The 16747-nt window shown below is 38.5% G+C and overlaps 1 protein-coding gene across 1 annotated transcript in view; it reads left to right on the top strand.

Moving 5' to 3' along the window:
* LOC308662851 (E3 ubiquitin-protein ligase RNF213-like) overlaps window positions 1–16747 on the top strand; it is a gene marked incomplete at its 5' end in the record, with an annotated part of 152986 nt that overhangs the window by 56582 nt on the left and 79657 nt on the right. The window contains 12 exons of the mRNA XM_081318995.1: window positions 85–677; window positions 1010–1175; window positions 3870–4087; window positions 4446–4586; window positions 5017–5175; window positions 6158–7295; window positions 7943–8136; window positions 8273–8425; window positions 8849–12427; window positions 14187–14323; window positions 14633–14731; window positions 15046–15164. Of these exons, the coding sequence (XP_081175121.1) occupies window positions 85–677; window positions 1010–1175; window positions 3870–4087; window positions 4446–4586; window positions 5017–5175; window positions 6158–7295; window positions 7943–8136; window positions 8273–8425; window positions 8849–12427; window positions 14187–14323; window positions 14633–14731; window positions 15046–15164 (6696 nt within the window). The remainder of the gene's footprint in view (window positions 1–84; window positions 678–1009; window positions 1176–3869; window positions 4088–4445; window positions 4587–5016; window positions 5176–6157; window positions 7296–7942; window positions 8137–8272; window positions 8426–8848; window positions 12428–14186; window positions 14324–14632; window positions 14732–15045; window positions 15165–16747) is intronic.

Genomic DNA, 16747 nt, shown 5'->3' with positions numbered 1-16747 from the left:
TCTAAAATGAATCTTTGAGCAGGGTTATGTCAAATGCTTAAATGAACTGAAAATTATTATTGTATTCCCCCCCCCCTTTTAAAGTTGATTTAACTGAAGTGGAACAAAAGCACAGCGGAAAACTGTCACTGAAAACTTTGGATGCTGTTGTGAAAGTGAGGAAACCCACTTCATGCAGTGATGATGAAATAGAGACCTGTCTCCATTTGAGTGAAGAGCTAAAAGTTGTATCTGAACGTGTGCATGATTATAAAGATAACCACATTTTCCTGCATTGCTGGGAGCAGGCAGCCAAGAGGCTAAAGAACAACATGGAGGATTCAGACACTGAACAAACTCTAGATATGGAGGAAGTGTATTATTTCTTATTTAATCCTTGTTACAAGGAGTTCCAAAGGATTTATGACAGCTTGAAATTGGGAGACCTCACATTTGCTGAAGTGAATGCTCTCTTCAAAGATTTTAATAATCATTATGAAGAACTCAGACGTGATTTCCAAAGTATGTGCCAACTGCAGTATCAAGATAGTGGAGAATGGATAAATGAACGGATCCAGCAGATCCAACAGTATCATGAATTGGGTTTGGCATTGGATTCTGCTAAAGTTATCGACAAAGTCAAGGAAGTTTTGAAACTTACTGGTAATTTCAGTGTCCTGCAACAATTGCTGAACTTAGTAAGTACATCTCTTTAACTTGCCATTCAAAAGACAGTCCAGTAACCGAAAAGATTTTGTATAGTTTCAGTCTCATAAAATTATAAAAGTGTGATATAAGCAATGGCTACACGCTCTACTGATATGGCTGGCCTTTGAGCTGTTGGAAATTACAAACCTCTGCTGTATTCCTATACATTTCCTAAAAGGAATGATTTTCAGGGGGAAAAAGTCACTTCTGTGAATCTCTAAGACCAAAGGGATAAAAAAAATAGAAGTCTGGAACAAAGGGGGGAGGGAATTTGTGTGTTCTTAAGATGCAGTATTCTTAATATATGTAATTTATTCTTCAGACAAGTGATTTCCAGTCCTTTCAAGAAGAAAAGCTTTCTTCTATGAGCTCTTCATTGATGCGTGCTAAGAAACTGCTGCAAGATATTACTGAAAAACGTCGCCTGTGCCTTGAAGAGCTGGCGCTTAGGAAGGAGTTCGTTAACTGGGTCAAAGAGGCTTTGGAAGGTAGAACTGATGTATCTCTGTTGTTTCCCCAAGGAAAGTTTTAACTGTATGTTGGGTCGAGCTGTTGTATTCTCCACTCTGTTTATCAGGAAGACACCTGGTCAGAGAAAACATAAGTTTAATGGAAGTTTTATTTATCTTTTTTGAATATTCTCTCTCCCTTTTCTCAGTCTGACAGTTTGGTACTTCTACACTTTCTCTCCTTTGGATTTTTCATTTGCATGTACTGTGAGGAACATATACTTGAATGTGTATTTCCTTTCTCTACTGTTACCCATCCAGAGATAAAGCATGAATTAAACCTTGACAAATAGAACATCTAGATCAGACTTCCCCAAACTTTGGGCCCCGGGGGCCGATTCTGTGGAGAGAGATTTTTCCGCAGACTGGAGGAAGCGTGGTTTTGCGTGCTGCCTGTAGCCTATGGATGAGGCTTTGCTTGTTTGTGTGCACCAGTTGCTGGCATGTCACGGCCAGTACTGGTCCACAGACTGGGGGATGGGGACCTCTGATCTAGATGCACAATCATGTGTAATCAAACAAAGTCACACATATGCTATTGTGAATAAATGCCGTAAGAAAAGGTAAATGTTAAAGGAGATCAGGTATGAGGCGATGACACCTATACCTGAGGTCTCCTTGCCCTGCCAGAATGAAGGACTGGCCTTTTGAGAAGAAGCTAGGCTATCTTAGTATCATTGATGACTCAAATTAGGGAGCACCTGCGCCCAGTGCGCTCTCAAAGAGAGGGCCTCCTCAGGGTGCCGCCGTTCGGAGAATGCCGTCTGGTGACCCCCAGGGGGAGGGCGTTCTCTGTGGGTGTGCCTGACCTGTGGAACCATTTACCGGTAGAGCTCCGGATTGCTCCCGACCTTCGCTCCTTCCGACACGACCTAAAAACCTATTTGTTTGGACAATCCGGCCTGGTCTGATGGGTTTTGTTTTAATTATTGTTTTAAGGTAATTTATTTTCTGCATTTGGGCACGAGGGTTTAATTTCTTTTTAATTTCTTTATTTTGGGTATTTATGGTATTTATGTCCCTGTTCACCCTGAGTCCTTCGGGAGAAGGGCGGTATACAAATCAAATAAAATAAATAAAATAAATAAATAAATGCAGAAGTGTTATATCCCAAGGCTGAAAGAATGGAATGAGAAGGAGAAAAGCGAGCAGAGCGAAACCCAGTGGTACAGTGGAGAACAAGAGGCCATCAGTGATAGCAGCAGCAGCAGCAGCAACAACAACAGAAAGATCAATGCTGGGGGTGGAGCAGAGGGATATTAAATGGTGTGGTGATGACAGGATCACTACAGGAGCCAACAGCAGAGTAATATTGGGTGGTAGTTACTAGACATGGGGAGTATGGATGTAGGCAGCTGAGGAAGCTGAAAAGATGACAATGTGAGCCCAGGATATTGGCATCCTAAAGCACCAGCCATTGGAGCCTGAGATGTTGTGAGATACCCCAGAGAATCCCAGGGTGCTGGTAACAACCAGACAGAGGCCAGTAGGTATGATGTAGCAGCCTAGGAAAAAAGTCTGCTCACATTTCAAAACTTCTATCAAGCCACAAAGCCAAGAACCTGTTCCCAACCCAAAGTCTAAGTGCAGCAATATAACACTAACTGGGCAGGCAGAGAATTGTGCTGTGATTTGGCCGATCTGAATAAAGATAATGGAAGAATCATGAGTAAGATATTGTAAGAAAGATGGAACTAAGACAGGATAAAGTAAGATAAAGGCTATAATTAGATGAATGCTGGAAAAGAGTAATTCTGAATCAAAGTGAAGGTTATAGCTTTAGCTTGTCTGTAAAGTGATAATTATAAAAATACCCTATTCTTGGGAATCCATATTGCTTTATCCCCAAGTGCCCATAGTCCTAGGTTTAATCTACAATACATAGGAAAGTGGCTCATGAATATTTGGAGGGTGGAGGAAAGCTAGAAAAATAAGTAGTAATAGCAGCAGTAATTAATGTGGTTGGCACCATTGAGATTGAGAAACAACAATATCTTTCTTTGTACTAGTCCTCTACACATCACTCTAAGGATCTCTTGGTAATAGAAAGAGTTTGGGTGCAAGTGGAGAACCTGCTACTACTTCTGAACATTGACAAAGATTTTGAGGACTGTTTTGTTTTCTACTTTTGGATTTCAGCCATAGCTGCAAGTGCTATTTTGTGGGATCAGCAGGCAAATGCTTCCAGGGATTACTACCCATGGTGGTTTTGTTTTGGAAGTGTGTTATGAAGAGTCTGAATTTGTTAAGGCTGGAAGAAAGGAACGACAGGAATAGGCTACCCCTGGTCAGTCCAGTAATACCAATAGCACTTAGACTTATATACTGCTTCATAGTGCTTTACAGCCCTCTCTGAGCGGTTTACAGAGTCAGCATTTAAAAGTTCAGAGGACTAATTTCTAAAAATTGTTGAATCAAACCTGGAACAAAGTAGCCAGTGTGGAATGGAACATTTCCAATGTTCTTCAGAATGTGGGTTTTCATATCTCTATTTATCATTATTGCATTATTATCATTATTGTTTATTTTTGTATAAAAAAACAAAAAAAGCAATTATAATTACAATTATAAGTATAAGCCATCCTAGAAAGCACTTCAATGCATCCAGGGAAGCCATTCATAGAATATAAATTTCCTTTTTACCTCACAAAGCGCTTTCTTCCTTTCCATTAGACAAAAATGAGCTGAAAGTGTTTGTGGAGCTGGCTTCAATATCTGCAGGAGAGAATGACATGGATGTGGATCGTGTGGCTTGTTTCCATGATGCTGTGTTTGGCTACTCCTCCATGCTGTATGATTTAAAGCAAGAGGCAGGATTTGAGGAATTCATGAAGTGTTTGGAGAATATATGGAAAGCTCTGGAAAGTGATCACAACCTCCCCGCGAAGCTGGTAATTATTGTAGCAGCCTTGTATCTTTCTGTTACTCCCTGTGCATTTGACAAAGATGCTTTATGCTTATAGCATATTAATTAGTAAAAATATTCTTTGAACCTGAAGTCTACAAACCACTTAGGTGCTCTGCATTCAAAGAGAAGCACGGAGTTATGTTTTTCCACATGAAGTGCAGTTTGCATATTATGTCAATGGGCAATTTTAGTGAAATTAAACTAAGGTAAAGTATGCTTGAAAGCCCAGAAAACAGTGGGGTAGAAATTTTAGAATGTCTGCTTAAATTCTGTCTATTTTACCTGACTTAGGAAAGATACAAGCTAATGGGAATTATCCTTATCATATCTTCTCCCTATAGCGTGATTCTGCAAGATACTTGGATTGGTTAAAAACTATCAAAGAGAGTCATGGCTCTGTGGAGTTGTCTTCTATATCCCTGGCAACCAGAATCAATGAGAAAGGAATCTACAGAATTAAGGCCCCAGGAGAGGGACAGAAGGTGAGACATTGCTTAAAAATGATTCCCAAACAGGTCTCTTTTTTCTTATTTTCTGCTAATTTCCACAAAACTATTTTTAAATGTTCTTTTGTGCATTTAATTTGTTTGCCTCTACTGCTGAACCAGCTCGCTCTAGGTGGTGTAAAATAAAATAAGGATTAAAGAATGAAATATAGTAATATATGAAAAGGATATTATTGCATTAAATAGCCTGCTTGTAATGAAAAGGAGTTAGCAAAAAAAAAGGTATTCATGCAATTTTTACCCCCATTAACATTTTAAATTGCAGCTCAACTATATTACAATCACGTTTAAGCATATTTGCTAATAAATTGCTTTCTTTATGAGTGTCTAATGTTTACTGAATTAATACATTTTAAAAATGGGCAGTCTTCATTATGTCCTTGTATATATTATGTTTTGTTGTAAGGTTTGCCTGGACACTATTCTGGACCTGACTATCCAAGAAAGTCATGGGGACCAAGAGAATCGGACGTATTCTCTGGAAGAGCTTCAAGAACTGATGAACAAGTTGATGTTGATGTCTGGAAAAGAAGAACAAAGTGCACAAGTGGAGAAATTTTCTGAAGTAAGCTTCCTGAACTAGCCTGATGCTAATTAAGAGGAATTGATGATTTTATATGCCCAAAGTATTTAAAATAGATATATTTTGTATATAAAGATTATTGCTTATTGCTCAGTTGTAATAGCTATAGCGATGGCCTCAGCCCCAGCAAGGTCGAACACATGATTGTGTAAGGACTGTCACTGTAATTATATTGGGGAGACAGCCAAGCGGCTTAGAACTAGGATCCACGAACACGAACTGGCCATCAGACGACAAGAGCAACGCTCACAGGTGTGGGTGCATATGGCCAGCAACAATCATATGTTCGACCTTGCTGGGGCTGAGGCCATCGCCCAAGATGTCACCCAGGGCAGCCGGTTGCTAAAGGAAGCGTGGCTATCCGACGAGCGCTCCATCAATCGCCATTTAGAGTTGCTGCCTGCCTATCAGGTACTAAGGAAATAGGAAGAACGGTGCAACAACTCACAACGAGTGCAAAGGCCACAGCCCACGCAAGATCAGATCCAGGGGCCTATGGAACAGCAAAGAATTATGACCGGCAAGGGGAAGGAATCCCCAATACGATCCGTGCAGGAACTAATGATGGGAGGTGGGATACTACACACGCAACAGGGAGGGGATGGCTACAGGACAGGAAACATTGGAAGACCATCCCATGGCAACAGGTATCCAGCCATGCCCAAAGCAGGCAAAGGAGAGGCGAGGATCCCTGAACTCATGAATATGCAGTTGGATGCGAGACAACTAGAAGCAATACGATCAGCGGGGGTGGGTAGACCAGTGGCGCATTCCATGAGCAGAGCGCAGAAGCAGTTAGTCTTATAGGCAGGCTTTTGAACCTCCAGCATTCCACTCTGACAATGTTGGCAGTTAGCTGATGAAAGCTAAACATTTGTTGTTTTTTTATATATATTGTATAGGTTGTTTAATAATGATTTGGATTCAATCTGCTGTTGTGTTTTTGTATGTATTCTTCACTCAGGTATTTTCTAACATTCAGAGATTTGCATTGTCCTTCAAGAACCTTTATTCTGCTGGAAACATGCTTTTCCGAAACTGGATTGCTAACATATATTGCTCACCTGAGAGTCTGTTTTCCATTGATATGGACTTTAATTTAAGTTCCATCTGTGGCCTTTGTGGAAGTGGAGATGTGGCAAAGGTTCTGCCAGTCATGTGCAGGAAGATGGAGAGTTTTCTGGAGAGGTGGAATCAGTTCATGTCTGAGAAGCGATCCCAGTATTTTTATCTGAATTATTACATAGCTGAACAGCTTGTATATTTATGCAAGGAGCTTGGTTCGGGGAAACCCAGTGAGTCTGCCTTAATGATGCTGTCTTTCGTAAAACACAACTGCAGTAGACAAGATATTGAAGAAGTCTCCAAACTAGTGGTATCTGAAATACCAAAGAGTTTTGATGTAACCTATGGACACCAGGCAAGTAGAAGAGAGGTGACTGAACACCTGGAGGAAATCTGGGGGTCCTACATGGAGAACATGGGTTTATTTCTTCCACACTGCTTTGATTTTGAAACTCTTGGCAGATTCCTATCTACTTTGGCAGATTTCGAGAGAAGGAATGTTAAGCGAATGTTACCACAAGGTCTTCATTCTAGGCAGCCCAACCTCATTCTTTGCCATCGCTCTGAAATTTTGGTTTCTACAATTTCCATCTACATGAACAATCCAGAAGAGATGCTACCCTCTTATGATGAAGTCTTATTGTGTACACCACAAACCAGCTACGAGCAAGTGGAATTGTTTATGAGGCGATGCCTTACTCCAAACAAGAAAGAAAAGAAGATTTATACCTTACTCTTTGCAGATGAGTTGAGTTACGATGTTGGCTATAAGTTAGAGGAACTATACCAAAAACTACATTTAAAACATACCAGTGACTATCAATTAGTGATATTCTGCAATTGTGAGAGAGAAGACAGCTATATCCCTTCTGTTTTTAGTAATTTCATCATTCACATGACCCCTCTTCGGCCCCCAAAAGACATCCAAAGTTACCTTGGGAAGCATTACAAAGCCACTGAGCTTGGAAATCCATCAGCTTCTGTATTCAAGAATAATATGTGTGTTGGGATTGTATCTTCTGAAAGAGCTGGAATGGGTGAGAAAACCAAATTCAAACAACCTCCTATCTTGGCTATATAATCAGTTTAGCAAGAAAATGATCTATATTAGCGTAGTAGTTAATAATTAATATTAATCGGGCTTGTTTATAAGAAATCTGTTTCAAACCATGTTAATAATAATAGCAATTTATGGTTAAGTAGTGCTATAGTTAATTGGAATTGTCATTTTAATTAACATGTAATGTGAATAGTTCTATCCATACCTTCATTATAAGCACTAAATAACAATCTTATCTAACAGGAGCCATTCTTGTGAGATAGAAATACATATGTTTGATAGTTTGATATTTCAGCAAGCCTGTATGCATGATAGAAACACTATACATTTTTATGGGGCCACAATGATAGATTTCAGTATTTCAGCACTGAACTGCTAGATTCAGCAGAAACCCTAGGTTACTTTTTGAAAAGTTACTTTTAAAAAGAACCAAAGGGGATTTTAAAAAGTTTAAATTTATTCTGATCTTTATTTTTAACTGTATTGGTTTTCTTTGATGTTCCTTATGTTCTCTATATTGCTAGGCATTTGTATAGACTATGTGAGTTCTCAGTCTCAAATTAGTTATTTTATTTTTATTTTTCCTGTCAATATCTTAAATACTTTTTTTGTTAAAAACTGTAGGAAAATCTCTCTATATAAAGAGGCTGCATCAAAAAATGAAAGCGCAACTGCAAGGACACAGAGTTCCTTTAAGAACCATTCGGCTGATTGATCCTCATGTGAATGAAAGAAAAATCCTGAATTCTCTGTTTCTACTCCTGGACCAAAAGTCCCAGAAACAGCCTATGATTCTGCATTTTGATATTACTTCTTCTGTGAGTATGTCACAGTTTTGATTGATGAGATTTCCCTTTTCATCCAATACATCCTTTTGTGAGAAGATACTCTTATATCTAGAGGAGGAACATCCCTGTTTATTTGTATGGTCCTTATGTTTCTGTATTCTTCCAGGTTCAGACTGGCATTTCAGAATTTTTGTTCAAGCTCTTCATCTTACGGTATCTGGAAGATACAGATGGGAAAATTTGGCTCCGCAAACAGTGCCACCTCTATGTTGCAGAAATTCTGCAACCGTCCCCCTCACCAAAAAAACAAAGAGGATCTGTAAGTACATCCAGAGGCATAGAATATATATATGCTGGGTTTTTAGTATTTTGAAGCAGAATTTTAAAACTGGTTTCTGTAAGACAATGGAGAAAATAGGGATTTCCCCTTAGTCGTAGCTACGGAATGTCTTAAGGAAGAAAAAACATCTCCCTACATGGGATTAAAGTGAAACTGTGTGCAAGGGACTGAACATTTTTTTTCTTCCATGAACTCTTAAAGAGATTTTTCCATAATCTCTTGTAGCAAAGAAGTAATTTTGTTCATAGTAATTACAGTTCTGCAGTATTGACTAACCATTTCCATAGTACAAAATTAAAACACTGGAAAACTGATGGAGCTTGTGAAATAGGAGAATAAATTCAAAAAACCTTTTTATTGTATTATAACTCCTTCCTTTTCTCCCTCTGGTCTTTTTTTTAGAAATCTCCAGGATTGAACTATAGTTTCCTTGATGTATTCCCTCAAGTAACTTGCAGATCTCCTAAAGAAGTACTGGACAAGGATATTCAGAATTTATTTCATGACAGCAGTGATCCTGGAGTAGATCAAGAAATGTTCTTTAGTGAAGCTTTTCAGAGACCATTCCAGTATTTGATAAGAGAAAACAGAGGTGAAAATCTTGATGTGTTCCAGTATAGAAAAGGCTCAGTGGAAGGGACTCCAGGAGAATGCCTACAGCTGTTCTTGATCTACTGTGGAGTGATTGACCCTTCTTGGTCAGAACTTAGAAACTTTGCTTGGTTTCTTAACCTTCAGCTGAGAAATTGTGAAACCTCTGTTTTCTGTAATGCTGAATTTGTCCAGGACACTTTGCAGGGCTTTAAAAATTTTGTGGTCACATTCATGATTTTAATGGCAAAGGATTTTGCAACTCCTTCGCTTAACATTTCTGATGAAAGCCCTGGAATGCAAGATTTCGGAGAGGTTACTGAGGAAGCTCTTGCTCCATTTTTGCTTCGGAAAAAGTGGGAATCTGAACCCCATCCATACATATTCTTCAATGAGGACCGTGTATCTATGACTTTCATTGGCTTCCATCTCCAGCACAATATCAATGGCAGCATTGATGCCATCAATCCTTTGAATGGCAATATTATCAAGAGAAATGTCATGACCCCTCAGCTGTACAAAGGGTTAGTTCTTCAAAAAGTTCCGTTCAATATTAATTTTGATGCATTGACCAGAGTTGAGAAAATTGAGAAACTTTGCATGGTCTTGGGGATTGAGTGGCCAACTGATCCTGATGAAACTTATGAACTTACAACAGACAATATACTAAAAATGCTTGCCATTGAAATGAGATTTAGGTGTGGAATTCCTGTTGTCCTGATGGGAGAAACTGGCTGTGGAAAAACCAGGCTTATAAAATACCTGTGTGAACTGCGTAAGATTGGTGTAGATGCTGATAATATGAAGCTTGTCAAAGTTCATGGAGGTACCACAGCAGATGCGATCTATGCTAAAGTGAGGGAAGCTGAAGATATGGCAAAAGACAATAAGTTGAATTATCAGTTTGACACAGTTTTATTTTTTGATGAAGCCAACACCACAGAAGCTGTCAGCTGCATCAAGGAAGTGTTATGTGACCACACAATAGAAGGACAGCCTTTACTGCCCGGCTTAGGTTTACAGATCATAGCTGCATGCAATCCTTATCGCAAACACACACCAAAAATGATCCAACGCTTGGAGTCAGCTGGACTGGGTTATCGTGTCAAGGCAGAGGACACCAGTGAAAAGCTTGGCTCCATTCCCCTTAGGCAGCTTGTTTACCGTGTCCATGCACTCCCACCAAGCATGATACCTCTGGTGTGGGATTTTGGGCAATTGAACAATATCACTGAAAAACTATACATCGAACAGATTGTGCAAAAGCTTGCCAAGTCGATCAAAATGTCCGCTAATGAGATCCAAATGATTATTGAGGTGCTTTTTGAGTCACAGGCCTACATGAGAAAGCAGAAAGACGAATGCAGCTTTATCAGCCTCAGAGATGTCGAACGCTGTGTGGAAGTCTTCAAATGGTTTCACGGCCACAGTGAACGTCTTATTGAACATCTGGAGAAGTATCTGGAAAGTAATCCCCCTAAAAGTGTAATCCAGAGAGACAGAATAATTTGGTCTTTGATTCTTTCAGTTGCTGTTTGCTACCATGCTTCCCTGGAACAGAAAGAGGCATACTGGAGAGTAATCTGTGAAATATTTCCAGAACCATATGATAATGAAAAAGTAGTTCTTGAAGAAATTAGCTTAGTTCAGGATCTTTTTTTGAGTGGTGTGCCTGTGAGGGAAAGAATAGCAAAAAACCTAGCTTTGAAGGAAAATGTGTTCATGATGGTAATCTGCATTGAACTTAAAATCCCTTTGTTTCTTATTGGGAAGCCGGGCAGCTCAAAATCTCTTGCCAAGACCATCGTGGCTGATGCCATGCAGGGTCAAGCAGCATATTCTGACCTTTATAAGGAACTTAAGCAGATCCATTTGGTGTCTTTTCAGTGCAGCCCCCATTCAACCCCTGAGGGGATCATAAATACTTTCAAACACTGTGCTCGTTTCCAGGAAGGAAAAAACCTTAGTGAATATGTTTCGGTGGTTGTATTAGATGAAATTGGATTGGCAGAAGACTCTCCCAAAATGCCTCTGAAGACCCTTCACCCTCTCTTAGAAGATGGTTGCATTGATGATGATCCACTTCCTCACAAAAAAGTTGGCTTCGTTGGGATATCTAACTGGGCCCTAGATCCAGCTAAGATGAATCGAGGCATCTTTGTATCTCGTGGAGACCTGAATAAAAATGAACTCATAGAAAGCGCAAAAGGTATTTGCTCTTCAGAACTTTTTGTGCTACAAAGAGTTGAGCGTTTCTTTCCTATCTTTGCAAACGCATATGAAGACATTTGTAAGAAACAAATTAAGGAATTTTTTGGATTGCGTGACTATTACAGTCTTGTAAAAATGCTTTTTGCTTTGACAAATAATTCTAATAGCATTCCAGGTCCCCGTAAAATAGCAGAGGTAGTTCTCCGAAATTTCAGTGGCAAAGAAGATGTTGAAGTCTTGGATACTTTTATGTCTAAGATTCCAGAAGGAGGAGATGAAAATTATAATGATATCAGTACGATCGATTTAGTTGAGCAGAACATTTATAGCGATTACCAGGATGGTGAATGCCGATATCTGCTAGTATTAACAGAAAATTATGCAGCGCTTCAGATTCTCCAACAGCGTTTCTTCAGAGATGCTCAACCAGAAATTATTTTTGGTTCCAGCTTTCCCAAAGATCAAGAATACACTCAGATTTGCAGGAACATAAACCGAGTAAAAATTTGCATGGAGACTGGGAAGATGGTTGTTCTTCTCAACCTACAAAACCTTTATGAGAGCCTCTACGATGCCCTCAATCAGTATTACGTCCAACTTGCTGGTCAAAAATATGTTGACTTAGGTTTGGGGACCCATCGAGTGAAATGCAGAGTGCATCCCAAGTTTCGACTGATTGTCATCGAGGAGAAAAAGGTGGTGTACAAGCAGTTTCCCATCCCACTGATTAACCGGCTTGAAAAACACTATCTGGATATTAATACTGTACTGAACAAGTGGCAAAAGAACATTGTGAAAGACCTGAAGAAATGGGTGGATGACTTTGTAGCAGTTAAAACTGAGAAATATCTTATGGGTCAACAAACATACACGCCTTCTGATGTTTTCATTGGCTACCATTCAGACTCTTGCGCTTCGGTTGTCCTACAGGTGACCGAAAACCTGAAAGGGTCTCTTCTTCCTGAACAGCTAAGGGAGAAAGTGCAAGAGCAGGCCCAGCTGGTCCTCTTGAACTGTGCCACCCCAGACTCTGTAGTCCGTCTCGGTGACTCTAAACTGGACTTTTTAAGAGAAAACTTGGCTGAGATATACTTTCAGCAACAGCAACACACTTCCTTTGCCGAATTTTTGCATGGATGCCTTCGGTCAGACTCTGGAGGACATACGGTGTTTGTTGAGGTAAACTGCAATTAAAGTCTTTCTTCCTGTCCCCCCCCACTGTACCCCTTTTTCTCATATTCATAAATATGATGAATTCTTAAAACGCATGATATACGACAAGAGTTGTTTAAAGACAATTTTAAAATGCTCTAAATTAGAATGCATTTCTATTATCCTTAGGAGTTAGGGCTAGTTACTTTATATTTTGTTTTGGAGATTATAGATGCAAACAGTTTTCAAGATTTTGGTCTATCTCGATAAAAATAACAGCATGGGGAAAAGTAATACTTTTTACTAAGTCTAGGCTATTGAGATGATGATTAATACTATCATCTGTACTCACAGGGCAATCTTTGTTGTTTAATAGGTTGTAGAAAATGGCTTCTTCTGATGTAATCATAGAACTACTCCAATAATATTAATATAGAAAGCTTCAAGCTTGTGTGTTTAGCTGAGGGAAGGATACCTTGGGGCTACTTGTGACTGGATTTGAACGTCCAATGGTCGTTTCCCCCTCCCCCCCAATACATGCCAGAACTTCATGTATTTATCAACACAGCAGCATTTACGGCTAGTTGCAGCATTCCATATCATGTGGCCACATTTTATGATGGATTTACCAAAATCTGACACTTTTCACAAAAAATGTGCCCCTAGCAAACGATTGGTTTGCTTAATGACCATGGCATTCACTTAACCATGGATTCACTTAAAGACTGCCTCAAAAAGCATTGTACAATTTGTTAACAATTGTCATAACTTATGATCATGATGGGCAGGCTACATTACAGCTGTAATTTTAGGACTACGTGTACCCAAAGCTTGCTATGGTTTCTTTATATTAGTGAATTGTTATTTTCCAGAAATTTGGATGGCTGCTGTGTTATTGTATGGTTTGGATTTACCCTGAATACTAAATGTTTTGAAATGAAAAGTATATGCAGGAAATATTTAGGGTATTAGAAATGCACTTTCTTGTCAGAATCGCAAGATTCAAGAAGACTCTAGCCGAGCAAATTGAAATAAGATTTTGTCTTCAGAATGTTTTCCTAGCATGTCCATATGTAGCAGAAATGTTGAGCATAGCTTTCCTTGGAACAAACGAAGGACTAGTTCAGGACTATTTCTGAGTAATAGAACAAAGGAATTTGCTATACAAATTTAGATAATAAATAAATAAAATGTTAATAAATAAAATTTCTAAACTAAAATGGTTAGAAGTTACCGGATCTTTTTGTAACCAGCTAATTGATAGTGTCACTCAGATCCTTCCCGATTTTATGCCATCGCAAAGGCTATACTGGTAGCCATTGTTAAATGACTGCCTCATTTAATGATCATTTGCAATTATGATGGTGATGAAGAATGTTCACATTTATGATTTTCATAGGTGTGTAAAGCCAATGAAAGCTGAAATAAGCTCATTCAGGGCTTTTTTTGTCATAGAACGCCCAGAATGGAGTTCCTACACCTTTTTTAGATGGAACCTTATAGGGTAGGCAAGGCAGGTTGTATGACGTGTGAGTTCCAGCACCTTTTTAAAAAAAAAAAAAAAGCACTGAGCAAAGTCAAGATTTCACTTAGCAATTGCTTCACTTAACGACCAAGTTGCTGTTCCCAATTGTGGTCTCTAAACGAGAGTCACCTATATGCGTAGGAGAAAGGAAGGGAAGAAAATATTTTCACTTGGATAATAAAAAAACAAGAGACTGCATGACCATCCTGTGAAAACTTTGTTCATATTTGACAGAAAAACCTGCTGTCTTAACTGTTACAGATCACGACCTTCTCCAGGCTCCTGACTGCAGCAGACACAGAGATTTTGAAGGCAGAATTGCAGCATGATTCAGACAGCCTGAAAGTTTTGTTCTTGCAACAATTTGACACAGAGTACTCATTTTTAAAGGATATTCGGTGAGTTTTCAGCATCCACAAAGGTTGCAGAATAACACAGATTTGTATGTTTCTTTATATTTCTTTTTTTGAAGTGACATATAAGTGCTTGTCATAAAATAAATGATTAATAGAATAAATTTCATATGATTAGAGGAGTTTTATAATTGAATTGTTAAATGTAAATTGGAGGATTGCAATGAAGTTATGTTCCTGTTCAAACTGCTGGAGTGTTTGGTGAGGTGACCTTGTTTTAAATAAATCAAGGTCTGGATGCGAGTGATCCGTTCTTTCTGCAACAAAGTGAAGCTCATTTCTGTATTTTCTCAGGAATTTTTTTGCTGTGAGGGCAGATGGGAGTAAAATCCTTATTATTCAGACTGACTTTGAAAATGGATCGCTCAGTGCCCAGCTCATTGCCTCAGCCAGGTAAGTTGCCTCTTAGATAAGACTATTAGATAAGCAATACTGAGCATATAATCAATTAATAGTTGCTGTGATATGTTTATTTAACCGTAATTATAAGCCAGCCAAGTTCATAGATTTTTACATAGTCCAATAAATACTCCAGGCCAATATTCTAATTTCATGGAGAACTATCTCCACCTATTCATCATACATCAAAATGAGGTGGGGAAATAAACTTGATCTCTCTTGAAATAATAGGAGCTGTCGGGCAGGTGAATATAGAGACTTTACTTTAACTTCACAAAAGAATGATGCCTATTTCTCTTTCCTTGCAGGTATTCAACTGTTAATGAAGTCAACAAAATACAGAAGAATCAAGTCAGGGTGTTTGTAATTTTCATCACTAAGCTGTCACGAATTGAAGGAGGAAGTTCCTATATAGGATTTCACGGAGGTAGGTTGGCTTATGTGCAAGAATAAAGAACAAGGAGGCTGGAAGTTTATTCAAGGGGATGCTATGGCATCAGGGTTGCTTCCTGCTTCCTCTCACAAATGGTCCCAGTAATGTGATTTACGAATTACTGCAGTATAGAAAGAGATGTGCTTCTAATCTAGGGCTACAAATAAGATGAAAATGTTATGTCATTTCTGTGCAAGAAAAGCTTTGCAAATTTTCTTGTGTATCATTCATAAACACAGCTGTTTTATTTTCCGCATTGTTAGAAAAATATTTTGAGTAAGTGCATCAAGGTATGAAGCTCGTTTCATTTCTATATGTTATTTATTACATAGAGATTCCTTTTATTATTTACTACAGTACTGATTGTGTTCATTGTCAAGATAGCTCTGAAATAAATCGGGATGAGACACTCAGCCTATAGCTTGCCAAACCCCTTTTAGGTTGTCTACAATGCACTGTCTGAAAAGATCACAAAGCCTTGGTGACAAAAAATGCTGTAAATCAGTGATTTGGTTTCTTGCTATATTTAATTGGGAAACATGAAAACTATATGCTGTTAAATAAGTTGAATGCAGTTACTCCTCCAATTTTGAATTTCCTGAATTACAAAAGAAAAAGTAAATCCCTACTGTCTTTATTGGATTTCAGTCCACTAAAAAAAGCATAAATGTATGGAGTTCAGGCGGTATAGGGAAACATTTAGTCATATTTCTGTTCTGGATATATAATGTTAATTTTACTGTTAGTGCATTTTCCTCAAGTTTGGTCAGCCATAAATATTTACATATCCATTATGCTATTCCCTTTTGGGATAAATGAAGTTATGCAATATGCAAGAAATGAATAAAAGAAGGCTTAAAGAAAAGCTAGCTCAAATCAATTTTTTATGGCCAAAGGACCATCAAAAAAGTCAAAGAAAACAACACAGAAAAAAGAAGGAAGTGTAAGTCCATCACATCCTTATGTCCATTGCCTTTTGTTCTTCGGCTTGTATTTTAAGACAAAAATCATACATGTGGTTTAAGAAATATCAGGATTTTGTTGAAGTTAAATACTTTGACATGGGAAAATATTATTTGAATATTTCTATTTATTTATATCTCCCCTTTATTATTTTTACAAATAACTCAAGGCAGTGAGCATACCCAAAACATGCTTTTCCTCCTATTTTTCCCCACAACAACAACCCTGAGGTGAGTCGGGCTGAGAGAATGACTGGCCCAAAGTCACCCAGCTGACTTTCAAGCCTAAAGGTGGGACTAGAATTCACGGTTTCCCACTTTCTAACCCTGGTGTCTTAATCACTGGACCAACCTGGCTCTCTATATAAAACATCTCTTAATTTTGGAGAGGTCTTCTACTTCATGTTGCTATAAATGCAAAATCTATTTTTCCATTTTTTTTCTTAATAGAAATATATATACAAGTAGTCCTCAACTTATGACCACAATTGAGCCCAGAATTTATGTCACTAAGTAAGACATTTGTTAAGTGAGTTGTCCCCACTTTACGACTTTTCTTACCACATCTGTTAAGTGAATGACTTTAGCTGTTAAATTAGTAACAGAGTTGTTAAG

Source organism: Vipera berus (genome assembly GCF_964194415.1).
Source record: "Vipera berus genome assembly, chromosome: 2".
Taxonomy (NCBI): domain Eukaryota; kingdom Metazoa; phylum Chordata; class Lepidosauria; order Squamata; family Viperidae; genus Vipera; species Vipera berus.
Note: the sequence above shows the minus strand (reverse complement) of the source record. Positions and strands in the feature narration are given on the sequence as shown.